This window comes from Canis lupus, chromosome 27 (genome assembly GCF_048164855.1).
Source record: "Canis lupus baileyi chromosome 27, mCanLup2.hap1, whole genome shotgun sequence".
Lineage (NCBI taxonomy): Eukaryota > Metazoa > Chordata > Mammalia > Carnivora > Canidae > Canis > Canis lupus.
This window is the reverse complement of record NC_132864.1, coordinates 17,637,552-17,665,342: the sequence shown is the minus strand read 5'-3', so window position 1 is coordinate 17,665,342 and position 27,791 is coordinate 17,637,552. Positions and strand designations below refer to the sequence as shown.

Below are 27,791 nucleotides of genomic sequence, written 5' to 3'. Positions count from 1 at the left end.
CATCATTGCTGACATCTCCAGGCCCTGGGTACTTGGCCTGCGCTAGGTAAGTTGGCAGGAGGAGAAGTCTTTGGGGGCTTAGAAGGACGGATGATGATGAGCTTATTTCTTTGATGTTTTGCATCTGAGAAAATACTCTGCTCATTCAGCCTTGGTCTGACTTCCCTGTTCTGCCTCTGCCTCTCAGCTCTCACAACTGGAACACGCTGTTCATGGGCCCAAACGCTGTGGCCGACGCCATTGCACAGAAGTATAATGCTACCAAGAGTCAAGTGTTTGACCATGTGAGTGGACATCCCGTCTGACATGCCTGGCTCTGGGCCAATCACAAGGGCAGAAGGAGCAGGGGAGGGACCATTGTTCTGGAGTCATTTATAAGCCCTGGGCCTCAGGCTGAAGGTGTGACCATCCTTGGGGTCTTCTCTGGAAGTACCCTGTCCACACTCCAGGCTTGCTTCTACTGGGCTTGTGTGGAGCCAAGTCAGAGAGACTCACCTGGGCAGTGCTCCTCACCACAGCCCATTGAGCGAGGTGCTTTTGCTGTCCCACTTTCCAGATGAGGAAACTGAGGCCTAGGGACACACAACAACTTGCCCAGGGTGACACACTTGGAAAAAGGCAGAGATGGGATGACACCAGGTCTGACCATGGTGCCTGTGCCCTGAACCCTGTCACACACTTCTCCAACGGTTGTTGCAGCCAGTCCCTTGCCTGGGGCAGCCACAGTCTTTGAAATGAGGAAAGAGGAGTCTGCCTCTCTTCCTGTCAAAGTTAAACTCAATTCCTGCTGACTTTTCCCATCCAGTTCTCCAGCCTCCTCAGATCACACAGCTTCTTTAAAATGCATGTGTCTTTAGTTACACCATTGCTAAGTCCATCTTAGGCAAAACCTCGGAGTATGTTTTCCATCCAGTCAGCAGAGGATAGCCATGGTTTTGGTCCATAAACTGCCGACCCATTGTCATTTACTCCTGCTCAGCACTCATAAAGTCCACATTGTTCATTAGAACTAGAATATGTGCCCCATGTGTATTTGCAGACATTGTAGTGGCCACGTTTCTTAAAAAGAAAGAAACAGGCGAGATTCATTTTGTATTCTGTTTTATTTAATTCAGTATAGCCAAAGCATAGTCAAGATATCATTTCAATGTAACACACAATATAAAAGATGACAAGATATTTTGCTTTTTTTTTTTTTTCATCATAAAGTATTTGAAATCCAGTGCATGTTTTATACTCTGAGCACTTTTTGATTCAGGTGTGCCACATTTCATGTGTTAAGTGGCCAGATGTGGTTCATGGCTACCATGTTGGGCAGCTCAGCTCCAGGCCTTAGCCAGTTAGGCAGTGTGCAGCCATTTCAGATCCCTCACATACCCCACACAGAAAGTCTTGTTCTTTTAGAGGCTTCCAGAGAAGGAAGACACTGGCTCGTAAACAAGCACAGCATGCCAGTGATGGCAAGGAACGTTAAGCGGAACAGCAGGCAGGGTGTGAGAATGAGGGTCACTAGTCAGAGTAACCTCTAAGCAGAAATTGAATGGAAGGGAGGGATCATGGGGTACGCACCAGGCAGAGGTCAATGGATGCAGAGGCCCAAGGTGGGGATGAGGTTGGCCTGCTTGGCTGGAATGGAGGGTGAGAAATGAAGTTGGAGAGGTAGATCCAGGGTTCCTGATTTACTGGGAGAGACACAAGCTGGAGCCAAGACATCACAGTAGGTCCATGAGGGGCCTTGGTGGGGGAGACAGCTGACCTGTCACCAACCTGCCAAATGACAGGGCCTCTCCCCTCTCTCATCCCACAGGAGACCAAGGGAAGTGTGGCTGTGCGCGTGGCCCTGGGAGAGACGCAGCTTGTCCAAGAAGTACGGCGCTTCCTCCTTGATAACGGGGTCAGTCTGGACTCCTTCAGCCAGGTGGGTACCAGCTCAGCAAGCCACCAGCTGCTAGAGAGCCGAAGGTGGGGCTTCTGATCCAGGACATGCTGGTGGGTTTAGGATCAGGCCTTTCAAGGATAATTATTACTAATCCCTAAATTATCTCTAGAGAAAATGTCACATGGGCTCAGATAAGGGCCCATCTGACACGGATGGTGTCTGTTGGAGGTTGTGTGCAGGTGGCTAGCTCACAACTCGCAGCTTTCGCACACAGATGACGGGCCCCCACACAGCCCATGCCTGCTGCCCCATGCCTTATTAAGAGCATCCATGATCTGACGGGGGGGTTTGAACCTTCCTTGGACCAGGTAGGAGAGAGGTCAGGACCGCTCATTCTCCACCAGGTAGGAGTTTTGATTAATGGATGGTTAAGTCTTAGTGGGCCTACTGAGACCACCTCACATCCTCCCCTCCCTTTCACAGGCTGGGAAACTGAGGCCGGCCCAGAGAGAAGTTAGGGGTAGTGACTAGAGGTCTAACGCTGAGCCTGTGGCAGGAGTCTGGACTAAATTTCGGCTTCTAACTCCTGAAACTCCTCTCCTCAGCTGCCAGGCCCTTGGTTTTACTGCAAGTAGGCAGTTGGGATGCAAGGGGTGGTAGATATGTTAAGTAAAGATACTGACAACTAACACTTACTGGGACTCACCAAAGTGTTCCTCTAAATTTGTGTCTCAGTATTCATTTCACTCACGTGACAACCTTGGAAAGCAGCCCTACTATGCTCCCATTGTGGCCCATAGAGGCACAAAAGAGGCCAAGACACATGTTCTGGGTCACACAGCTAGTCGTGGATCAGAATGCAGCCCCAGAGCTCACACCCCTGACCTCTGTCCTCTGTGGCCTGAGTTGCACCTGAAGCCCACTGAGGCCCAGCCCTTCCCATCTACAGATGGCTTCCACCTCACCTGCCTCACTCAGTCCTCATAGCAACAGTGAGGCCTAGAGGATGGGTATTACCTCCCATTTTGCTGCTGAAAAAACAGAGGCCAGGGTGCAAGTAGCTGAACCAGGGTTTCAGGTTGGATTCCTAGCCATGCTGAGACTTGTGCTCAGATGCTCCATATGCCTGGAGTTCTGCTGTTCTGTCTTGCCTCTTCTGTACTCCTCTGCTACATGGTTTTTCAATAAACTAATCTGTGACGTTTACAGAGTGTATATATGATGTGCACGTGGCTCATATTGACACACACAATTAAATCCTTCCTTGCAGTGATCCTGTCAAATAGGTGTTGCCCTTGGGTTAGGTAAGGGGCTGAGGCTGAGTTAAGTATGTGTCTCAGGGCCTTATATCTAATGTCTTGGTTGGGCTTCTCGCTAAAGCAGACCCTGAGATGGAGGTTCAAGTGCATGTTGTTTACTGGCCAGTGCGGAGAACACTGATAAGAAAGGGGTAGGGGAAGGAGACTAGTATAGGGTATACTTATTACAGTAACTGCTGATACAGTGCAGGGGCTGAGGTCTGTCTGGGGGAACACTGCAGAACTCACTCCTCATGCTTGTCCCGCCCAGAGGACAGGGGATGGTCCGAGTCCTGAGCGCCTAGGCTGCTCCCATGGTGTTAACTTCTCAGCCCTTCCCTCCTGCCCCATGTGTGGCAGTAAGCTCTCCCCAGTTCCAGGAAAAGGCTGTTGGCACTGAGATGCATTGACAGTCTGGGTGGGTCCAGTGAGGGCTTTTCACGAGCACTGTTAGAATCTGCTGTGGCTCAGAAGTGGAGGGGCTGAGACTTGACCTAGGCTCTAGAGCTGGAGCCCTCACCCCTTGTCTCTACCCCTGGAGTGCCGTGCCTGAGAAAGTGGGGTAGTGGGGGCCCCCTCCCCAAGTGCCTGGTACTTGAGAGGTTCCAGGTGTGGAGTCAATCGCAGATCGGTGCTGGGGTCAGACTGGGGATCCTCCCTCCTGTTGCCCATGTGTATTGATTTCTACCCTGCAGGCCGCGGCCGAGCGAAGCAAGACTGTGATCCTGGTTAAGAACCTCCCAGCGGGCACCCTGGTGGCTGAGCTGCAGGAGACTTTCGGCCGTTTTGGCAGCCTGGGCCGAGTGCTCCTGCCCGAGGGCGGCATCACTGCCATTGTGGAGTTCCTGGAGCCCCTGGAGGCCCGAAAGGCCTTCAGGCATCTGGCCTACTCCAAGGTAGGGCTGCTGGGGGCCTGCTCAGAAGAGGGCCAAGGGGGCCGATTACGGGCAGGCAGCCTTAGTGCAGACCTGGCTGGTGCGTTGCTGTGTACAAACCAGCCTTCTCTGACATGGTCTAAGTATGACCCCACCCCTAAGAACACCTCAGGACAGGAGCACGTGAGAGGATTGCTCTAGACCTCCTCCAGGAAGCACGTTTGTCGCCTCACTATGGCTTCCCTTGGCTTTCCTTTCCTGTATGAATTGGAACCATCATTCTTGGAGCTCCTGATATCTAGGATTTACAATAAGTACACAGTCACTTCTGTAAGAGGGCTGTCCCCTGTTTCCTGATAAAGAGAGAAAGAAGTTATGTGTACATACACATCTATGATAGTGTGTTAGTCGTGGCTTCTCTTACAAACGGCCACAATGCAGAACTGTATTGTCTCATGGTTCTGGAGGCCCAAGGTCTGAAGCCAACTGTCACAGGGCTTGTGACAGGGCTCTGCTCACTCTGAGGGCTCTAAGAGATCCTCCTCTGCCTCTGCCATTTTCTGGAGGCACCAGGTGTCCTTTGACTGGTGGCTGTGTCTATCCGGTCTGTGTCTCTATCTTCACATGGTGGTCTTCCTCTGTCCCAGATCTGACTCTGCCTTCCTCTTGTGTGGACACTTGTCATTGGATTTGGGGCCCACCCAGATGCTCTCATCTCAAGATCCTTCACTTAATGATACTTGCAAAGATCTTTTTTCCAAATAAGGTCCCATTAACAGGTTCTGGGCTTTCAGATGTGGATGTATCTTTGCAGAGGGGCACCATTTACCCACAATGAGTAGCTTCTCTCTATCAGACACTAACACTCCGCAGACTATTTATCAATGTTGGTTTGTCCTGTTTTTAAAAGGAAAGACTCTGTACATGCACATGTGTGCCTGCCTTGCCTGTGGTGTAAGGGCAGGGAGGGAGAGAATGTGTGTTTCTGACAGCCCTACTATACCTCCTCCTGGACATGTACTTCATCAGTGATCCTGCTTCCCCATCCCACTCCCCTCCATTCCCCAATTGAGAAAACACAAGCAGACGCAAATGTGCCCAGTGACAACAGATGCTCAAGCCTGTCCCCTGAGCCCCGAGCTGCAGCAAGGGGGCCCCTGTGGTGGTCTCTGGGATCACGTGGCACAGAGTGTGCCAGTCTGTGCTGGCTCCATTCCCTGGGGGGAGGTGCCCATACTCTGAGCCTCAGGCTCTTCCTCTGCAGAAGGAACTGAGCCCTTCCCCTGCCCGGTCTCTACAGTTTCACCACACCCCCCTGTACCTGGAGTGGGCTCCAGTGGGCGTCTTCTCAAGCTCAGCCCCGCAGACGAAGGAACCCCAAGATCCACCAGCAGGACCTGCAGAAGAAGACAGGGCGGAGCCAGAAACCTGTAAGAGCTGAGATCAGGGTGTCCTGGGGCAGTGGGCAAGCTGAGGGAGGGGAGGTGGCAGGGCTGGGTACTACACTAAAATCTATCAGATGTTTGGTTTAAAGTTCTTGATTTGTCCTGGAGATCAGCGCATCTCAAACTCTTGGACCTTATAGCCAGGTTAAATGTCCTTAAAATCGGAGCATAGAAATTATGGGCATTGCATAAAGGAGCCAACTTTTCAGTTTGTCTATTAAAGGTTGAAAAAGACCCTGAGAATCTACCAGTAGGATTTAGAACAGAGCAGGTAGGAACCTTATTTTATACATCCGCCAGGATGCCTGGCCAGTGAGGGCAGCTGGCAGAGGGGAGATAACTTCTCTGGGTCCTTGGAATGGCACAATGTCCCCTGGCCACGAATGACTGCAAGGGCAGGGCAGGGCAGGAAAGGGTCGCTGAGTCAGGGACAGGGATGACCCACCCCCAGCTAATGCTTCACATTTGGGGGCGGAGGGGGCGCCATTGGCACGGGGGCAGCACTGTTCCCCCTTGCCAGTCATTTTGCACCTTCAGCCTCTGCCCACTGAATGTTGGGGAATGCCCTCAGTGCTTAACTGCAACCTAAAACACCACCCCGCACTCCCTCAGTGTTCCCCAGATGCCCCCTAGGGGGCGAGAAGCGCTCATTGTAGGGACCAGGACCATATCCTAGAATCTGAGACCTTCAGAAAAGTTTTGAAAAGCCCTGGACAGTCCTGTTGTCCAGCTGTTAGGACTCTGCTCCTCCACAGTATCCCCCACTTTCCTTCACAACCTCCCATAGGGTTACCCACATATTAAAATATAAATTGAAAAAATAAGTCTCCCATCTACCATTTCCATCCTTACCAGAAAAGGTGTCTCACAGCAAAAATGGGGCAAGCAGAATTCTCAGATTAAAGAATAGACTTTTCATTGAACAGAACTCACTGTCTGTGAACCTCCCTGGGCTGTCTGCATGTGTCACCTTGTCGTGAGTCTGAAACCTTTAGGACTAGCCCAGTCAGCACAAGGCACTTGGGAGCCCCTGGTCTGGTATCTTTGTTCCAATCAGGGAGGGCAGTTCTTTCGTCTGCATCTTGCAGCTCTGGGAGCCTCCCTGGTCCTCAGGGTTACTGATTACTGGTATGAACCTTGGAGAACCCTTCACCAGCCCCTGTTGATGAATTAGTTTTGTCCACAGATTGGCTCAGGATTCCTTCAAATCCCACTTTTGCCACCATCAAGAAGAATTGTCTTGACACAGTCATGTGTTTTTCTTAACTAGCCATCACCCCAAAATCATCAGCTGCCTTAGTGTTCGCCTCACTTGCTAATCCTGAACTTGAACAGTATCTTTTGGCCAAAGCCAGTCCTCCTTTCAGGTGCATAGATTTGCCACAAGGGAGGGCCCCTTTCCCACCTGCTTTGGCAGGACCACTAAGCCTGGTACCATGTGGCCACATTCGTATGCACATGTCCTGGTGTGGCCCCTTGCTCTGGTCTTCTGTAACACTTGTCATGGTTTGTACTCTATTCATTTGGTTTTCTTGCTTCACATCTATCTCTGGCAGTTGACAAACCACGAGGGCAAGGAGTGGCCAGCTCGCTGGCTATTGGGTGCCCTGTCCTCTATGAGGTCCCAGGTATAGCCTGGGCTTGACTATGTGTAGATGGAGTGGGTGAATGCAGGAAGAAGGGTTTTTGCACCTGTCTGTGCCTGCAGGAGGTGGGGCTGGGTTATCTGTCTTTGTGTCCCAAACTTCCAGCACACAGTAGGATCTTAGTGATGAGGGGCATGTGCTCCAGCGTTCATCCCTTGTCAGTGGAGTAGAGGTGGTACCAGCACCCATGACAGTGATAGTCACGGCTCCTGCCGTGGGTACCAATTGATGCCTACACCACGAGCTACCCCTTGCTTTGTTCTCACCCTTTCCTACTTCCTGGAACTGTGTGTGGACAGGCTCATTTCCTTGGTGTCCATCTGCTTGACTGCCTATTAGAAAGTCTATTCCACAAGGCAGGTACCTTGCACACTTGCTCACTGCTGAACCTCAGTACCCAGCAAAGTGCCTGGCACCTGGTAGGAGAGCAGTGCATGGTGCTAAGTGGACCCAAGGGCATTTACTCCATGCCTGGCCCTGCACTAGGGACTTTGGGTTCCTCTCTGTGCAGCTCAGAGCTTCTGTGGAAGTTGCCATCTTCCTTGTTGTCATCTCAGCCCTGTGGCTGGGCAAGCCACTGTCCTCTGAGGCTGTTTCTGCATCTGTAAAATGGGTATGATGACCATGCTGACCTCTCAGGACGTTGGTGAGAGTGTGGTGAGGTGCTGTAGGTAAAGCATCATTACTCTGCTCCTTTCGTGCATTTGGCAGCAGAAGCCGGAGTGGATAGCCTGGCATTTAGCTGTGAGCACCAGCATATGCTGAGTGGGGGTGACCCCAGTGGGTGCCAACACAGACCCTCTTCCCCTGAAGAGGCCTGGTGGGGGGACAGATAGGGCTGGGTAGAGGTGGGGCAGCTGAGATGTCTCACTCCTAGTAGGAGTGGGCCCTGCGTCCAGAAACGCTCTGGAGCTCACTGAGAGGAGCTTTGCAGAGACCACGTTCCTGAGTCTGCAGTTAAGAGTGCTGTGTGCCCTGTTTCACTGGGCCTGTGTGGCCGTGTTGAGAGCGTCCCAGACAGACTCCCTCTGACAGGCTCTGCCTCGTAGGGCTGATGGGATTCACACAAAGGAGGCCACGGAGCTGGGCAGAGGGGCTCGGCTGCAGGCTGGATTTCAGACGGGAAGCTGTGCCTGTCTGGACTGATTTCAAGGCCTGCTGAGTCCCCCATCACCAGGTGAATTCCCACAGAGCTCACCTCCTGGGCCTCTTTTTGCCCTTTCTGTTCCTTTTCTTCCACAGATCGCATACTTAGCCCCCGCCCCAGCCTCCTGGGGCCTTTCCTTTTCACCTGCTCCTCCCCCCACACCCAGGCTTCCACCTTGTTCCTGAAGCTTCCGGATCCCCATCGTGCATGGGGACTCAGTCAGCCCCCCAGCCCAGAGACTTTCTTCAGCCCTGAAGGAAGGGGGTGGGGAGTGGAGTGGATGGAGCTTTTATTTTTCTACCCCTCCCTTCCTTTCTGGAAAGCTCTCCGTTCTCTGTACCAGTCTCAAGGGAGGGGGACCGTGTGTTTTATCTCCCCACAACCAAGACCCTCACCTCCAGATAAAGGGCTCAGAGTCGGGGGAGGTCCTGGAAAGCTGCTTGCAACTGATAACGGTCTTCTCTGCTGTCAGCTTTCAGCGCCCAGAGCTGGGGGGGGGGGGGGGGGAGCCACAGTAAATTCTGCGGCCTGATTATAATAAAGCCCCATGTGGTGATGCGTGACTGGGTTTTATTGTGCTAACTACAGATGGAAGCACATTCTCCTCTGCCTGCCCCAGCCCCCTCCAGCCCACCTTGCTTTGAAATCCTGCCCTCCCGCCCCCACCATGCACCCCCACCCTCTGGCCTAACCCTGCTCTCCTCTTTACTTCTTCCCTCTTTCTCTGATTCCTGGTGATTTTGTTGGCAAACATCTGTTTGAGTTTCACAGGATCTCATTTTTTCTTTCTTGTCTTTGTCTCCCCACTCGGGCCAGGAGCAGAAGTGCTTTTAAAAATGACCTTTGGCTTTCGCTGCCATGACACTTGGCCTCCACGCCACACCTCTCTGGACATGGATGTGGGCCTGGGCCCCAATAGAGCCTGGCCTGGATGCTCTGGGAGCAGGAGCCCTTCCCAGGGATGTGGCTAGCAGGGACACGGTCCCCCTAGACACTGAGGTGTGGTGTGGGCAGCCCACCCTGCAGGGAGAGACCTATGGGCTGTGGATAGCCACTGCCTTCCTCTCTTGGCTGCGGGGTTAGGGGTCTGTGACATTTGCCCCCAGATTTCTCATCAAGGCCTGGCTGGTAGCATGTGCAATGTGGACAGTCGGGGTGATGCTAAGACCAGTGAGACTATTCTAGATCACCATAGGCCCAAGCACTGTATTTTTTTTAAGATTTCGGTTATTTATTCATGAGAGAGGCAGAAACAGAGGCAGAGGGAGAAATAGGCTCCCTGCGGGGAGCCCAATGTGGGACTCGATCCCAGGACGCTGGGATCATGCCCTGAGCTGAAGACAGATGCTCAACCACTTAGCCACCCAGGAACCCCCACCCCCAAGCACTGTTCTGATAGCCTTCTATGCTCTAATTATCCTGATCATCCTGCAAGGGGGGGCCCTCTTAAAGTTATTCCCTGTCTTAGATCACAAAAAGGAAGCACAGAGATGTTTAGTGACTTGTGAACTATAGGGAGAGCCGGATGCACCCAGAGCCACCAGCCCTGATGTCTTGTACACTGAGCTATGACCCCACAGCTCCTCTTGGTCACACTAAGTGCCATTTGTGGGATGCCAGCTGTGTTCCAGTCACATGCCAAGTGCTGGACGTAGCCGTCATCCACGAATATTTGGGAGTGTCTGCTCTGGGCCTGGTGTAGGGGATGCAGTGGTGACAAGTCAGAAGGGGTCCCATCCTCAAGGAGCTCGCTTGCTCGTTGGGGGACACAGAGAAGTGAACAGACAAGGTGATTTCAGAATGGGATAAGGGATTTGAGTTGAGCCTAGGGGAATGTGAATGGTGAGTGGCTGGACCTGGGCTGGAGACCTCTGGAGCTGGAGTGGACAGGAAGTGCTCTGAGGGGAGGACACTGAACTGAGACCTGATGAGAAGGCAGGTCTAGAAAGAAGATGAGAGCAGAACAGGCAGAGGGGGGCGGCAAGTGCAAAAGCCCTGTGGTAGGGCTAGGTTTAGCGATCAGAATAGAGGCCTGTGCAGCTGTAGTGGGGGAAAGGGAACAGATGGGACAAGCTAGCAGGCCAGAGACCAGTGCTCAGGGGAGACGAGTAAGGTGGCCACTTGTCATCCAGATGAGAGGTAGTGATGCCTTGCACTGGAGATCCTGCGTGCAGATGGAGTAGCGGACACTTGTATTTCCAGACAACCCAGCAGAGTGTAGGTATGTGCACGCATCCATGCATGAGCATGTTTAATTCCACGTTCTAGATGAGCATGCTGAGGTAGGGGTCCACATAGTCACCCAAGCCCACACCACTAGTGAGTAGCATCACCGGGACTCTGACCAGGCCACTCATTCCTAAGGCTTGTGTGCATTTCACATCTCTGTGCTATTCCTGGCTAGTCTGTGGGCCCCTTCTCAATTTTCCAAGGCCCTTGTTTTCAGCAGATCTCAAGACCAGCCCCCTTGTCTTGTTAGTTCTCCCAGCATCCCAAGGGCAGTTACAGGTGCAGGCAGGTGGTTGCTAGGGACACAGAGGTTTATAGAAACAACAGGCACCTCTGTGCTGTTGGAGGATGGCCAGGCCACATTTAATCATGTCTTTGATGTCAAGCTGGATGTTCCTCCCAGATACTGGGGGTCAGGGCTGTTGGTTGACCTATTAGCAGTTGGAGGAGCCAGGTGATCTAGGCCAGCCGTGCACCTGGGGAGGAAATAGGTCCCGGCCGCCCTTGTTCTTGCCCGGGCAGGGGCCAGGGGCAGCTCTCTCGCCATGATAAGGATCCATCTGCTGTTCCTGGGGTGCCAACCCTAAGTGTAAGCTCAGCTCAGCTCCGCTCTCACTAAACCCACACATCACATCTCTTGGGCAGGTGCTTCTGACCTTTTACATAGCTCTTTGAAGCAGGGCAGCCACTGCTTGTAGGGCAGGGAGGCAGGCTGGGGTCGGGTTCCCCTAAGCTGCTGTGTCCTGGTGAGGCTTTGAACCCCCAGGACACTGGGGACTGGCTGGGTTCTGGGCCCTTGGCAGGGCTGGCGACCTGGGTGTGCTGGGGAGGAGTGAGCAAAGGTCCAATGAGCTGGTTGGTTTATTGGTTGACTACTGCCTAGTACAGAAGCGGCAGGCCATTGAGTTAGTTGCTGAGATTTAAACAGCATGGGTTTTTCTGTCAAAACATGGATTTTCAGCTTCTCTTGGAAGACCTGAATGCAGGAGTGCACCAACCTGACCTCCCATGGCAGCAGCTGGCTGGTATCAAGAAGGGGCTGCCCCCTGAAGCTAGCCATGAGCCTTCTTGATCACCATCATCCCCACCGCTGTTTTCTCTTTAAGAAGAATTTCTTTCTTTGGTCTTCCAAACCTCTCTCCCAACCTGAAGATCCTTAAGATTGATGGTGCAGATGCAGCAACCTCCAGCATTGTCCGTGGGCTGCCCACTTTTTGTTATGTGGCTACCGTGGTCATTAATGAGACAGTCCACCTGGGGCATGGAGCCTGGTGCCTGGCGCGTGGGGGGGGGAGAGGGGAGTCTAATCAGCCTTCCCTCCCCCCTGCTTTCATCTCCGAATTGGCAAATGCAAGGAGTCAGTGGGGTGGAAATGTCATTCCTGGCTGAAGGTCATGGTGTTCAGTGCGATTGAAGCTCTCATTCAGAACCCGAAGTCTTAGCTACTTTGCATAGCTTTGCTTCCCCATCATTAGCAATACTTTGTCCACCCTGCTTTGCTTTGAACATTGAGTACAAATGGCCACACCATGGAGTCCCTTGTTGGGTAAATTGTGTGAGTTTCTTGGGTGGGGGAGGAGCCTTTGTGTTGATTTCTTCTTTTTGTCCTGGAGTGAGAGTCTGGGTTCTGGGTTCACCTCCAGGGGAGCAGGAGGGGCAAAGGCTGTCTGTTCAACTGATGTGAAACAGACAACATTATCACTGCCGCCCGTCACCATCGGGGCTTGAAAGGGTTTTTTTTATGACAAAGCGGTTGAAGCTTAATTAGGACTTGCAAGCATTAAGCTTGCCTCAGAAGGGGCAGGGGAGACAGACATGAGACGGTTAGAGTACTCGGCATGAGGGTGGGGAGCGGGCTTGGACCCCCGAAAGCCTGAACTGTTGGAGTGCAGGTGTGCAGGAGGAGAGGGCTGTGTCTGTCAGCCTAGAGCCGGCTCGCAGAGCTGCCTCCGAGGGGCCAGTGTCGGCCAGTGTCGGGCAGGATGTGGCAGGTTTGGATCCGTGCAGAGGGACAGGCCCCCCCCGCTCAGAACCACACGGGTGCAAGGGTGCCGTCTCATGACCGCTTTGTAGAGCCTCCAAGGTGGGGTTCAGTTTCTCCAGGGTGTGGAGGAGCTTCAGAAGCTTGTATGGGGTGTTAGGATACCCTGGACCCCGATTATGTGACTTGGGGAGGTTGACCTGAACTGCACGCATTTTGTCACAGCAGGACTTCTAAGAGGTCAAGATACTAGGCACAGTTTTCCGAGGCTTCTGTCACCTGCAGTCACCACGGCTGGCTTTGAGTAACAGCCACGCACACTGGCCTGCTGATGCACAATCTCCTGTTTGCTCTTCCTTCTTCCTGAGATGCTTTTCCTTCTGAATAGCCGTGGCAGGAAGGCTCTGTAATCCTGTTCTCCAGAAACACCCAGGAGCACATTCAGTGTTCCCTTCCAGCTTTTGCTCCCTGCACATATCTCTCAGAAACTGTATGGAACCTGATTGGGCTCATGCTGTTCATTGTTTCATGTCTTAACTTTTCTTGTGATTTTTATATCCTAAGTGTCGCTCTGTGTTCTTACACATTCTTTGGAAACATATTTAATGAACACATATCCCAACCTTTGGTGGTGCTGCATGTGTCCTAGTGTCCTTCTTATGAGTATTTACTGGGTTTTTTTATTATTATTATTAATTTTTTACTGTCATGCACAACTCTGAATTTATGTTGTTGGGTATAGATAAGGCACGGTCTTAACATGTATGGCTACTTGAAGTTATGTATATTGGGAATTCTGATTGAACATAACATCCCTGAAGTTCATGGGGTATTTAGAATGTTCTAAGTTTTGCTCCCATTCGGTAATTTTTCAAAAGTTTTGAGTCACATTTTAATTTGAGAGTTCACTCAGTCTTGTTTTTGCAGAAAAGTAACATGTTACAGAAGTTTGTGGTTCAATAAAACAGTTCATGCAGTAATTTATTTTGAAGTTCAGATTAGCGTGGGTTAGTCCAAGGCTCAGACTTCTGGTCTGTCTTTCACATTTCTTTCTCTTTAAAAGAGGCTGGAGGCAGGACAGCCTTGTACCTTCCCCATTTTCCCCTGTTGCCCCCAGAGAGGGACTAGAGCCCCGCACCAGCTGGGAATCAGTGCCCCTTCCCCACGTTGCCCGCACAGTGGTGGCACTTCTCTGGTCTAGCAGGTTCTGTGCTTTAGGCCCCTGAACTTTGATGGATTTGACATTTAATGGATTTTTTTTTGGGGGGGGGGGCTTGTGCCAGACAATGAGACCCCAGAAGGTGAAAAGCCAGCAGAAGGAAGAGCTGAGGATTGTCCAGCAAAAGTGGAAGAAGAAGAGGAAGAAGAGGAAGAGGAGGAAGAGAGCCTCCCTGGGTGTACTCTGTTTATTAAAAATCTCAACTTCAGCACGACGGAGGAGACCCTAAAGGGAGTGAGTGATGGTTAAGAACGGAGGGTGGGTGGTGGGGCGGGGAAGGCCCTCTCCTGATGTGGTGCCTGTGCACATTCTGCCTGTAAATCTGGTTCGTGCTGATACGGGGCTTCACAACCAGCCACCAGCCACTTGACATCCCTGCTGGGCTGTCCCGTAGGCATCTCACCCAGGGGTTTGAGTCGTGGGCAGACTAGCCTGGGGGCTGGGAGGGGCAGCCACAGACATGGAAGGGGACGTGTCAGGTCGGCTAGGGAGGCACATGCAGTGTGAAAGCTGTAGTCTGCGTTCGTTAGCATTGTACATTCAGAAAACAAAGCTCCCCCCTCCCATTGTTTCTGTGATGTTAACTACCCAAAAGCAAATGTTAGCACAACCTTCTGGCCTGATGAGAGCATACAGAAGACACAAGAATGAGTGTGGGGCAGCGCTGCCTGTAATCCCTGGATAGGGTGTAGGTTTTGCATTCTTGGTAGAGGGAGGGCAGAGGGTAAAAAGATAGGCATCTCCAAGTAGGTATTTGGGAAATGTCAAGCGGGACCTACACTGAGTGGGGTTGGGGGATATTGGGAAGGAATTGGCCAGAGATAAGGAAATGGGGCCTCCAATTCCAAAAGATTAGGGTCTGCAAGCTCCCCCCGCAGGTCTGAGAACTGCTACAGGGAGACTCTTCATTTCTATGAACTGGGTTTGACACTTTTTTTTTTTTTAATGCGTAAATCAGCAATTATTAGCAGGCTGACAGCCATGGATTGGTTCTGAAAAAACAAGATGGCCATAAGGATTGAACTAATTGATTTCTAAAAACTCTTTGGAGTTCCAAAATCCCACAGATGGATTCAAGAGGGAGAATGGGGGTCTGCAGAATCCCAGAGGCAGGAAGGTGGTGGCTCGGTAGGTGGAAAGGAGGTCAGCCTGCAACTGGAGGGAGAGATTGAGGTGTCTCCTCTTTGGGGAGGCAAGAGGTCAGAGCCTCCACCCTGAGGCCATCTGGCTAAGTCTCTGTCATGTGACCATCCTCCTGCAAGACCAGAAGAGTGGCCATGGCAGAGGGGCACCTCAGCCAACACAGCAGTATCTTAAGGGCAAAGATTCACTGTCTGGAGCAGCTGGAGACCCACCCTTGGATTTATCATTGGCTGCTTCCTGAATCTGTTTTGGTTCAATTTGAGTTTGCTTTTGTAAAGAGGCACGCCCTAGCTGTGACGGATTGCTTCGACTAGGCGAAAGCAGCTTGTAGCTGGTGTTCATTTCCAGTGTGCTGGCTCTCCTGGGTCTGGTACGGGAATGTCATCAGGAAGATGCACCCAGGCTTCAGACTCATGAGCTGGGAGGCACGGCCAGGATGATGTTGTCCAGGTGCCTCCTGCATAGCTGTGAGGACTGAGCTTCAGGATGTCCGGTTACGGTCCCAGGGCCATAAGCCCATTGAAAGCTCTGCAGGAACAGCATCCAGCCCACAGGCCCCTACCACCACATGGTGCCACTGGGTTAAGGTCAGACTGCCTGCCTGTGGATCCCGGCCTCATTCCTGGCCAGCGATGCAACCCTGGGCGAGTCCTTTGTCCCGTCTGTGCCTTGGTCTTGTCACCTGTAAAATAGGGATGTTAGGAGAATCTTCCCATGGAGTGGTTTTAAAGATCTGTTTAGGACGAGTGAGATAGTCCAAGGGTCAGACCTTCAGATTGAGAGAGTCCCTAAGTGTCTGTATCTTTTTTTTTTTTTTTTTTTTTTAAGATTTTGTTTATTTATGAGAGACAGAGAGAGAGAGAGAGAGAGGCAGAGGGAGAAGAAGGCTCCATGCAGGAAGCCTGATGCGGGACTCATCCCCGGACTCCAGGATCATGCCATGGCTGAAGGCAGCGCTAAACCACTGAGCCACCTGGGCTGCCCAAGTGTCTGTATCTTAAGCACAGTCTGGGTATCGACTCTGCTGTTACTCCCTCCATCTTGGGGCCTGTGGTCACATACGCAGCTTCTTTCCAGATGCTCCTGTACTTGTTGCAGGATTAGCCTAGAAATACTGCTGATGCATGTTGACATTCCTTTCCAGGTGTTTTCCAAAGCAGGGATGGTGAAGAGCTGCTCCATTTCCAAGAAGAAGAACAAAGCAGGTATTCCTTAGGAAACTGCCTTCAGAAAGGATAATTCCAAAAGAACCTGTGGCTCTGGGTAGGGGTAGGGGTAACTTTTGCTTGCTGATTTTGAAGGCCCTCTTGGACTGAAGCACTGTCCCCCTCAGAGGCAGCCATGCACATCAGGTTCTTCTGAGTTTAGACTCTGCCACCTTGGACTGTCCCATGGTCTTCGAGCAGTACTTTTGATGTGCCACCAGTGTACAGTGACACTACCATAGCAGAAGCCTTGCTTTTCCCCTAGCACCTCTGGGCTTTGGAAGTTTCTTAGAGAAGAGCAGGAAGAGACCCATCTCAGGCCTTCCCACTTCCCTTCCGAGAGAAACAACCCAGACATAGAACCTTCTGGAACATTCCACTGAGCCATGAACCATGTATCTCCATGGCCTGTGGGTCACCTTACAGATGCCACCCTCATCTCTCCGTTTGGCCTCTGGTATTATCATGAGGCCCTGGGCCCCTGCTTGTCTCTTCTCCAGCCCTGGCTCCCTACATATGATGGACGGGCCACACGTTCTTGCTCTTTCACAGCTGTTCCATCCCATCCCTTTCACATGGCAGGATTTGCAGGGATGCCACGTGAGTCAGCCAGAGCTGTGTCCTGGCACAGAAACAAGCTGGTGGGTACAGCATTGGGTGATAAGGGACTGGAGCCCAGCACAGGCATCTCCACATAGCATAGAAGTCCAAGATCAAGGTTTTAGCAGATTGGTTCCTTGTGTGGGCTGTGAAGAGCCTGCCCCAGCCTGTCTCCTTGACTTCTGAATGGTAGTCTTCACACTCATGGGGTGCTCTCTTGGCTTGTGCCTGTCCTGTGTTCAGATGCCCTCCGTCCCCCTTCTTAAAAGAACACCAGTCATATGGACTCAGGGCCCAACCCCAACAACCTCACTTTTCACTTGATCACCTCTATAAAGAGCCTTTTTCCAAAGGTCACATTCTGAGATGCTGGGGATTAGGATGTCACCATAGAAATCTAGGGGGCACTATAACATCCTGTTCTCTGGGAGCCACAGGGCTAGTTTGGGAACATAAGAAAGGCAGTTAAGTACCAAGGAAACAATTTGAGGGCTTGGTTGCAGGAGCTTCAGGAAAGGAGGTGACCCTTGACTTCCAGGCAGCCAGTCAGGCCGGCAGAGGTGCTGCCCAGCCCGGGGCTGCCCCTGTGGGTTACAGGCTTGCCGGGCCCCTCTCTGCCGCCAGACCTATGGAGCCTGCCTCCAGCCCTCAGGAGTGCTCTTCAGCGTACTTTAGAAAGAGTTGCCTGATCTTTCAGTGTCGCGAGCACCTCTCTCGTGCGCTCTCTTTCTTAAGAGCTTGTGTTGGAGAGCCCTGCTCCACCAGGCTCCTCCATCAGAGTTGGAGGGGACTAAACAGCCTGTATACCTAGGAGGGTTGCTGCAGGTCACGGAAAGCACGCTTCACGCGTGGTGGGTCTGCACAGCATCAATGATTGGGTGATGAACCAGACTTTCCGTAGCTGCCTTTCACACAGTCTTACACGCTTTCTAAGTGTCCTGTGTACGCAGACACCACCCACCACCACCTTTAATCTTGACTTCTCCCAGGGAGAGCTTTCCAACATCCGCTCAAGAAACCAATGGTCAGGGTTGTCACAGGGTGGCGCTGCCTGCTGCTGACAGTTCTGTCATAGACTCTCTTCTGTGGCCCACAGAGAGAGTCACATTTGGACAGTTCGTGGACTTCCTTACTGCCTCGGGGCCTCATCTGATATAGCACATTTCCATAGTGAATGGAAATGCAAGCAAGAAGCCCACTTGGTTGGGGCTTGAGTCTTACGAACAATACAGTCGATGCAAAGATGGGGCCAGTGAGCAAGTCAAAGGTGATGAATCTTGCTTGTCGTTTGGACCCATCAGACTTGAGCCAGTCTTCTGAGTTCAACTGTGAAAAAAAAAACAAAGAATAAAATAAGTATATCTGTGTAATATGCAGGGAGGGGAGGAGGCGTGTGTCACCTTCTGTGACATAGGTCAAGGCGTAATCAGACAAATGCCCTCTACCATACCTGCTCCCCTGAATTATACAGTTGTACATATATACAAACCAGAGAGGTTTGCATAATGCAGCCCCCCTCCTCATCGGAACTTGGTATCTGAAATTCAGGAGCAGCTGTAATTGGATGGCCAGTGTTACCTGTAAAGAGTAAGTCTTTGGTGCATTTGGCTTTCACGCATATATTCATTTTCCGCATAATGTGTGGAAGAGGAGGACTGCCTAGGTAGACGTTGTGTCGCTTGTCATAGCGATGGTCATCCCTGTTCATTCCTTCTCCCTCCCAAAGGTGGAATTCTATTACGAAGTTAATTATCATGTCAATCATCTGTTAATTAATAGTCAACTGGGCCTCAGGTGACAGCTATATAACTTTGTTGGCTGGTTCTTCAAGATGACTGGTAATACATGTTGAGCCAGGAGTGGAAATCTTTTTGGGAATGAAGGAGAGGTGTGAGGAAGAGAGAAAAGAGTGGGCGTCCAGGGGCCTGCTGAGACCCTTGCACTTGGGCTCATGCTTTCTTCACTTTCCTGTCCACCTGCCTCACCCCTGTGATTTCTGCCTCCTTCAGGAGAGCTGCTTTCCATGGGATTTGGATTTGTGGAATACAGGAAGCCAGAGCAGGCCCAGAAGGCTCTCAAGCAGCTCCAGGTAAGGTGGGGATTTCGGCTGAGGTCCCTGGAGGCACTTGGTGGTGCCTGGGGTGGGGGCTGCCTGTCAGCACTCCTGAACTTGAACAGGAATGCGGATTAGGCCATATTTTCCTGGACCTTTCACTTCCTCTAGTTGTCTAGGGAGGAGAGAACTGTAGCCTAAGAAAAATTGAGACCCATTCTCAGCACTCTGTCATCACTATAGTGTGTTCATTAATCTCCATCTCTGTGCCACGTCTCAAGGAGACTGGCAGAGCAGACCTCTGAATAAATACACAAGACCAGGCCATGAGGAGCACTTGGATGGAAATAAAGAAGGCACTGTGATGGGTTGGGAGGGCTACTTTGCATTGTGTGGTCTGGGGAGGCCTCTTTGAGGAGGTAAAAATTGACAAGAAGGAGTCAGCTACCTAAAGATCTGAAGGGGGAGCAGTCTAGGAGGGAGGAACAGCACGTACAAAGGGACTGAGGCAGGGCTGCTAAGGTAGGAGTGAGCTTAGTATGTTTGAGAGGCAGGAGTTGGTGTGGGGTGGTTGGTACCTAGACCTGGATCTTGTAGGCCATTTAAGGACTAGAATGCAGTATAAGGCAGTGAGATTCTGGCAGAGTGCTTGGAGCACACTGGGAAGGGACTGGTTTATGCTTCCGGACAATCTCTGCAGCTGCTCTGCAGAGAGTGGATCATAGGGAGGCAGGTGAGAGAGCATTGAGTCGTCCAAGCAGGAAAGGGTGTTGGCCTGGGCAGGGGTGGAGGCAGTGGGGACAAGGGAGCCAAACTCCGAGGTGTCTGGACATGTCCTTTTCAGAAGTGCAAGATCAGACTGGGGCCCTCAGTAGCAAGAGGGAACCTGAATTGGGGCTGCAGGGAGCCAGACAGCCTGGGATTTGCACCTTCTCAAAGTGAGCCAGGCCTGTGCTCGAGATGGTGTCCTCAACAGTCTTGCCCTGGTGCCCTACATCCCGAAGGCGTTGGGTGGTAAGGGACAAGGAGCAGTGCCCTCCCACACACTTCTCTGTCTCTCTGCAGATCCGCTTGTTCCCCTCCAGCACTTGCCTTTCCCTCGTTCTGCAGCCAGAGTGCTCATGACCAGGCCTCTAGGACAGGCTTCTAGACCCAAGTCTCTGGAAGGGCTCCAAGGGGTCCAGGGGCCCTTTGAAGCCATAGTCAGAATGTCATGTGTCTGTGTGTACTGCACTAAGGAGGACGTGGTCTGCCTGGCATGAGGCCAAGCAATGTGAAGGTAAAATAAGAGTTGAATCAGGCCAAGTTTACAAGCCAGGGCATGGCAGGCTGCACACCATACCCCTGCCCTCATTCTCTTCTTGAGGGGTGCGCCTGGGCCAGACCCAGCTGGGCTGTTTGCAGTGTGGAAAGGATGCCCAAACAGGGCTACCTCCCTATCCTAGCAGAGCTTCCTGTGCAGGGGGAAGGCTTCAGGGCTATAGGAAATGTAACCCGGCCCTTAGCCAATATGTTTTTGTAGAATTTTGATGACCTTGGCTCAAGGCAACTTCATGAGGGGCTGAGTTGGTTTTGGGTAGGATGATGGGGAGGGGACCCCTTCGGGGCTTCTGCTCTCTTCGAAAGGCTCTCTGTTCTCCACCAGGGCTTGTAGACTCATGCCCATGGGGGCCAGTGGGGGCAGGCAGTGTAAGGGGTGAAGAGGCAGGCATCACCCAGAACAAAACCAGGTGCTTGTGCCCTGTCTAAAGGAGCAGCGACTTCTTGGCTTCACCCAGTCATTGCCTCGTGGGGAGGCAGATTACAACAATACCAGATCTCTAGGGGGTTTTTTTTTTTTTTTTTTTTTTTTTTAAGAGATGCCAGAAATGCCACTTCGTTATTAGATGCCATCAAGGCACATAACTGAATTTTAGCTCTGCACGTTTAGTGCTTCATTCTCTGCCACATGATGCTGGATTCTATAATAAAACCCCACCTCACACATGGACAGTGTTAGGTTCTGTACCTGCCTGTGTGCATACATATGTGCATATTTCCACAAAGAACTATTTACACGAATCTACATGTGGTGTATTTTATGGGAGATTTAAAGGATTTTTTAGGGTAGTTTTGCTAATATGCCAGTTTTGCCTTAAGGGACCCACGTGAGAGCCTGGCTTTCCTTGCAAGTCCTCTGTGGTTTAGAAATTTTTATTTTTTAAGCCCATACAGTCTAACCCGAACTCTGTCTGCAAGCCAGACCGAAGGGGCTTCCTTTGCCTGCACATCCTTACACACTATGGAAAATTCTATGCCCCTCGAATGGTGTAAAGGTCAAGGCCCACACATGGCTCGAGAGGATGTTGGAAGGCTGGGTCTCTGTGACCGCCAGCTGCTACCTGGGCTCAGCATGAGCCATTTCCAGGAGAAGCTGTTCTGTCCTTGATTCCAGCTGGCCCCTCTGCCTGGGAACATCTTCCCTCTGAAATTTCCCTGGCCCTCTAGGGAGGCCTGCAGTGGTGAATGGCAAGGGGGCAAGTGCGTATTTCTGGGAGGACAGAATGACAAGCTGTGTTGTCTTATTTCTTAGGGTCACGTTGTGGACAGCCACAAACTGGAAGTGAGGATCTCGGAACGAGCCACCAAGTAAGTCTTCAGTGCCCCATGTTTGCTTTGATCTGGGGTGGTCCCTTCTGCTCTGGTGCTGGTGCCCCAGTCCCTTAATGTGCCCTCCACCCAAACCCTCACCATCTGGGACTCTCCCTCACAAAGCTTGTGTCCTCTTTGCCAACTCCAAGGCCCATTTCTGTGATGAACTGGGATTGCTCCAGTCCTTTTGAGTGAATGTTTAATGCAGTTACTGTAATCAGAGGAGCAAGAATGGGAGAATCATCCTGCTTATCTTGGTGGTATCCGTAACCCAACAAAGAGTTGCAAGTTGTTGCTGGGGCTTTGGAGGGACCAGAGAAGTGATAAAACCTGAACATCTGCCTTTATAGACCTTTCTTTCCTGGAGCTGGATGACAGAGCCCAGAGACAGCCTCCAGTTGTTTTGAAAGAGATTCAGTAGGCATTAGTGATGGAGACAGACCTATTCTGCCCAGTGAACAGTTTCCTGAAGTAGTGGGGGTTTTTTCCCCAGAGTTTCATTTTGCTGCTACCCTTCTACCCACTTATATGTCTAAATGAGCTAGTAACCCCCAAGGTGCTTTGAACAGTGCCCGGCACGAAACGTGCCCTGCGTAAGGCATTATTGTCCTTGTCACGAATTGCCTCAGGTGATGAGGTGATTGCTTCTAACAGTCCTAGGGCTGGTTTAAGATATTTATTTGGTAGTTTTCAGCAGGTGGGGGGTCATTTGTTGTGGTCGTTGAGCAGATTAGCTGCTGGTGACTGTTCTGGAGCCGCTGCTTTTTCTTCCCTCTCTCTGTTTTCAAAGCAACTCATGAATCTAGTGCCATGCCACCTCTGGTATTGTTCACCCATCCCAGTCTGTGCCATGTCAGCATCCTTCAGGAGAAGAAGGCCTGGTATGGGAAGGGTTCCTGAGCTGTGATGGTACAGTGGAAGTTGAGTCCAGGCCTGGGACTCCACAGCTTTGGGTTCTAGTCCAGGAACTGCGTGACCTTGGGTGGCTGCATGAAGCGTCTGGCACATGCCCTACATGTGAGCACTCAGCCAGTGGTGGAGATCTTCTTTTCCACGCCCTATCTGTAGGGAGTCAAACTAAGGTCACCTTGCAGATTTCCAGTGTCCAGCCAATGTTGATTTAGTAATCCTTTTATTCAACAAAAAATCAGAGAAAGCCCACTGTATTCTACATACTCTGCCCAATTGCCAGGAATGGAGTTGCCTTGTGCTCGCATTCTAGGGTAGTGTATTTGGTAGAACCTTCTACAGTGGTGGGATTCTTCTCTAATGTTCTGCATCTGTGCTGTCCAGTATGGCAGCCGCTTGCTACGTGTGGCATTTGAACACTCGAAATGTGTATTAGTTATCTGTTGCCGCATAACAGAATATCCCAAACTTAGCTTAAAATAGCAAACGTTTATTATCCCACTCTCTTTGGGTCAGGAACTCAGGAGCAGCTTAGTTGGGTACTTCTGTCTCCAGGTCTCTCAAGAGGTTGCTATGAGGATGTGGGCCAAAGCTGCAGTTTCATCTGAAGTCTCCCTGGGGGCTAAAGGATCCACTTCCAAGATGGTGCCTTCCCATGGCTATTGGTAGGAAGCCTCTGTTCCCCACCATGGGTGCCTCTCCCTGGGATTGCATGAGGGTTTTTCCAGCCCATTTCCCACAGAGTGAGTGATCCAAGGGGGAGCAAGGAGGAGGTGACAGTGTCTTTTACGACCTCATCTCAGAAGTCACTGTTGGCATCTCTCGTCCATTGGTCACACAGATCTCCTGTCTAATGGAGCATGGGAGGGGACTCCCCAAGGGCATGAATCCCATGAGGCAGAAATCACAGGGGACCATCTTGGAGGCTGGCTCTCCCAGCAGTTGAAGAGTTGAATTTTGAATTTTGTTTTCATTTAGATTTAGCTGGCCATGTGTGGCTTGTGGCTACCGTATTGGACAGCATAGCCCTAGGGCACAAAGAGTAAAGGGAAATATAAACAAATACATATTATGCAGTTAGGTGGTGATGAATTCTAGGAAGGAAAATAAAGTCGGGCAGGGATGAGTTGCTGTTTTAGTGGCAAAACTTAGAGAAGGTCTTTGAGGAAGTGATGTGGAGCAGACCTGAAGGGAGCAAGTCATAACAATCATCTTTATGACAACTGCTGCCATTTACTGAGCGTTTAGCACATGGTGGGTACCATGTAGAGTGTTTGACAGGTCCTCAAGCAGTATGACAAGACCAGCACTATTATTAGGGCCATTCCCCAGTTGAGGAAACAGAGGCCCAGAGAGGCCAAGTTAACTTGCCCAAGATCATTCAGATCCTATGTGGCCAACTTGGCATCCATACCCCGATTATCTCAGCTCCCTGCTCACAATCCTGCCCCACTTTGATGTAGGGACTTAGGTAAGGTGGGAGTGTGTTAGAGGTAGCCCTGAGCCCCAGGATAAGTTTCCTCTCTAAACCCCAGCCCATCTCCATGGCTAGAAACTGCTCTGGGGCCTCAGGACAATGTTCTTCCAGTGAGCAGTGGAAATGTTCAGATAAGCCCTTTGGACCATCTGGGGTCTTGCTGCATCCACAAAGGGACAGTGGAGACTGGATATGGTGAGGAACTGGCCTCACTCTCATCAGGTTTCCTGTCTCCAGTCCCCGCTGGCCCCTGGGTCTCTCAGATGACAGGCAGGAGAGACCCAAGGGTGGGCAGGTGGGCCAACCAGATGCTGTTTTGAGAAGAAGATGGTTATGCTCTGTGTTATCCAAAGGAGACCACTTTCCTCACATTTCACATCTTCCTCATCCACACCAACTCCTTGAATCCCTCACCTGCACAGACCAGAGCATCTGCTCTTTGTGGGGGGCGGGGGAGTGGGGGGCAGTGTGGTGCAGGCAAGGGAGTCCATATAGGGCAACAGCTGCCTATACCCTGAATAACAACCTGAACCCTTTCCAGGCCAGCCCTGACATCCACTCGGAACAAACAAGTACCCAGAAAGCAGACAACTTCGAAGATACTGGTGCGCAACATCCCCTTCCAGGCTGACAAACGGGAGATCCAAGAGCTCTTCAGGTGAGAAGCGCTGGTTCGGTCCAAGGGGTGGCGTGTGGGTGGGGAACGTGCTGGAGCCTTGGAGAAGGTGGCTTCAGGTCCTTGATGGCTCTGCTGGCAGCCGGCCCAGTGGTCTTTCAGAGGTCATTATTTGGCTGCCTTTGATTTATCCCCCTTGAACTCACACACTGCTTTCCAGAGCACTGTGCAGAAAAGTCTCAAAACAGCCAGGCCTCTTCCTCCCGAGGTGAGACAAAAGGAAAGGGAGGCTGATCTTTTCCATCCCCACCCACAACAGGATGAGGTGGGAGCCCACATGGCCGAAGCTCAGCTCTGTCCATGATCTGCCTGAAATTCTTCCTCCCAGGTCACTCCTGGCTTAAGCCAATGGTTCTCCACTTTCTTGGTAGTTTTGAGTCAATTGGGGACTTTAATAAACATACCTTTGCTCAGGTCCCACCCCCACAGAGGTGGATTCTGTTAGTCAGGGGTAGAGCTCCGACATGGCTGTTCTGATCAGAGTTCCCCAGGGGCTTCTACTGACCAACAGAAGATTGGGCGCCTCTGTCTACATTGCTTCTCATGGAAAGGCCATTTCGAAAGAAGGGTGAATCACCTGCATAAATAATGCAGTCCATCAGCAGATGCTGGCACAGGGTCACACATTCCAGGTGGTGGGACCTGGGAGAGCAGGCCGGGAGGAGACCCAGCTGGAAGGCCGGCAGCAAGGCCCTGCAGAAAGGAAGATTTAATCAGACCAGGTTCCCCATGTTTCAAAAGAAAAATTAGCAATCCTGATTTTAAGGAGAAGAATAAGTTGGCAACTAATTTACTTTCTGAAAGCAAACATGGTATAGGACAAAGTGTCTGCCTATGGCCAGGGGCCACCATTTTGCTGCCCCCATGCTGCTACATTACATTGTTGGACATTTCTGATTAGTTGGGTACCACTTAGAACCAGCCCTAGGTTAGCCATTCTATATTGGGGCATCGCGGGAAGATGTTTAAAGCCAAGGCCCTTCCCAGGCATGATGCAGAGAGACCATCTAGCGCAAGGGCAGAGGGAATTAGCCCCAACTGAACAGATCGTCGGGGCCCTCAGAACCTACAGCACTCTGGTCCACAGGTTCAGGAGAGCTAGGTCCCTGTTGGAATCATCAGTTAGCATCTTACTCATTTGGTCAACTGTGGATGCAAAATATAAATCCTATATTCGGGAGACCAGAAAGAAGTGCCTTTTATGACATCTACTTCTTTGCTCTCATTTGGTGTAAAGCCGGGGGACCCATTTGTGGGATTTGCTTCAGAACTCGCTGTCACTCTCTCCTCCGATACACTGTCCACTGGCGTGCAGTTCGTTCACAGGCGTGGCTAGCGGATAGTGATGCGGATGCCAGCCCTGCTGGTTTCCTGAGTAGCTGGGTCTTAGCTGTGATACTGGGTCCCCTGGGCAGCACCAACAGTCTGGTGAGATGGGGTCACAACCTGGGGGATGTTTTCCATCTCCCCATACCCAGGGAGATGAGTCCCGAGGAGTTCGCCAGCAAGGTCGTTGCGGGAGAGAATGCACCCTCAGCCTCATGCGCCTGCTTGTTTTAACACGAGTCTGCTTTTTAAAGAGTCCAATTTAAGAACTGCCAGATCAAAACAGGATTGCCGCAAACAGCACGTGCTGATCAGGAAATAGTATCCCGCCGAAATGACAGTTTCACTTGTGTCTGCAGCGTATGTAGGATGACACTTATCCAGGGAGACAAAAGACCAAGTTGGAAAGGGAAAAACGCTTTGTTTGATCTTCCGTTTTATATTTATTTTGAGAAGACAGGGAATTAGCATCCAACGAACGTAATTACGCGGTCTCTCTTCTCCCTGCCATTGTTCTGGTGGTAGTTTCTGGCAGCCCTTGGAGAGAGGGCGGAAAGCCCTCGCGGCTGGCTCACCTTGCTTTGTTGTGCACTCAGGCTGGGGCCCGAGGCAGTTCCAAGCGGCAGGCAGCAGGGGTCGCTGTGAGCCTTTTCCGGGGGCTAAGCTGGTCGGGATTTCAGACAAAGCCAGTGGCCGGCAAAGGTCAGAGCCAGGGGAAGATTTCAGGATTTAGGGGAACCAATCTGGTCCATTTTGTAGACAGGTTTTGTGGGCTTGTCCTGCCAGGTGTAGTCAGAATCCCAGCTCTGATGGAGCATTTGCTCGGTGTATGCTGGGCCCCAGCTGCGTGTCTTCTTGTGCTGTGTCTTCTCTTTTAAGCTGCGTAGCCGTGTTGAGGAGGAGCAGTGCTGTTACCTGTTTTGCACCCAGAAGGATACTGGAGACCTGGGCACACTGAAGCATCCAGCCCAGGAGCCTCAGTTGAGCCAGGAATGGGAGTTCAGTGGTGTGCCCCAGAGCCATGGCTCAGAACCACTCCTCTCTGTAGCCTGTTGTCCTTCTCTGGGCCTAGAAGGATATTACGCCCTAGATCATGTCAGTGGAACCACTGTCCCACTATGTTAGGTGGGAACGTGTCATTCATACCAGCCACGGTGCTAGGTGTTGGGCAAGCAGCTGTTTCAGGAGAGATGGGCCCCTCTCCCGAGGACTTCACTGTCTGTGGGGGACCAGGGAGCAAAACAACAGGGCAGTCAGACAGTGACATTTCTATGGTGTGCAGGAGTGAGTGTGGGACTGCGGGAAGGCACGGTCAGGTTCTCAAGAGTGCCCGCTGCAGGGTGGCAGTTCACCTACCCTCCACAGCCTCCTGGGGACCTGCACATGAGCTGCCAGCAGCTTCCCGGCCAAGGCAGCATTTGCCTGCGCCTTCTCTGGAGGTCACCAGCCTTGCAGTCAGGCCTGCTTGCATCATACTGCAGCCCCTTGAACCCCATCTTGAGACGGGGGCCAAGAGGCACTGCAGATCCATGCCCCTACAGGATCACCATCTGGGATGATTTGAAGCTCGCCCTTTAGAAAAACCAGAATAGGGATCCCTGGGTGGCGCAGCGGTTTGGCACCTGCTTTTGGCCCAGGGCGCGATCCCGGAGACCCGGGATTGAATCCCACGTTGGGCTCCCAGTGCATGGAGCCTGCTTCTCCCTCTGCCTGTGTTTCTGTGTCTCTTTCTCTCTGTGACTATCATAAATAAATAAAAATTAAAAAAAAAAAAAGAATAGACACAACAGTGGATGAGGAGATTGCACTTCTCTCTGCCACCTCCTTTCTGGGCCTCAGTGTCCCCTGCCTGGCACAAGATAACAGTAGTAAGGCTACTGATCGCATATGCTGTAATTTGCAGTGACGACACAGTAAGAATGTTTATCATCAAGTAAAGTCTTGAAGCCCAACCTGTGTCGGGCACTGCTTTGCATTGTCAGTATAGGTCTGTTCCCCACAACAGCCCCGCAGAGGAGTGTTGCCTCCATCTCCAGGGAGGAAGCCAGCTCC

At 51.5% G+C, this 27,791-nt stretch overlaps 1 protein-coding gene across 1 annotated transcript in view; it reads left to right on the top strand.

Annotated features, from left to right (window-relative positions):
* The window catches only part of RBM19 (RNA binding motif protein 19), a 122,981-nt gene that overhangs the window by 21,413 nt on the left and 73,777 nt on the right, over positions 1–27,791 (top strand). The window contains exons 13-21 of the mRNA XM_072802635.1: positions 188–284; positions 1,808–1,918; positions 3,873–4,073; positions 5,353–5,482; positions 13,784–13,953; positions 16,007–16,067; positions 18,677–18,756; positions 21,293–21,348; positions 24,279–24,395. Of these exons, the coding sequence (XP_072658736.1) occupies positions 188–284; positions 1,808–1,918; positions 3,873–4,073; positions 5,353–5,482; positions 13,784–13,953; positions 16,007–16,067; positions 18,677–18,756; positions 21,293–21,348; positions 24,279–24,395 (1,023 nt within the window). The remainder of the gene's footprint in view (positions 1–187; positions 285–1,807; positions 1,919–3,872; positions 4,074–5,352; positions 5,483–13,783; positions 13,954–16,006; positions 16,068–18,676; positions 18,757–21,292; positions 21,349–24,278; positions 24,396–27,791) is intronic.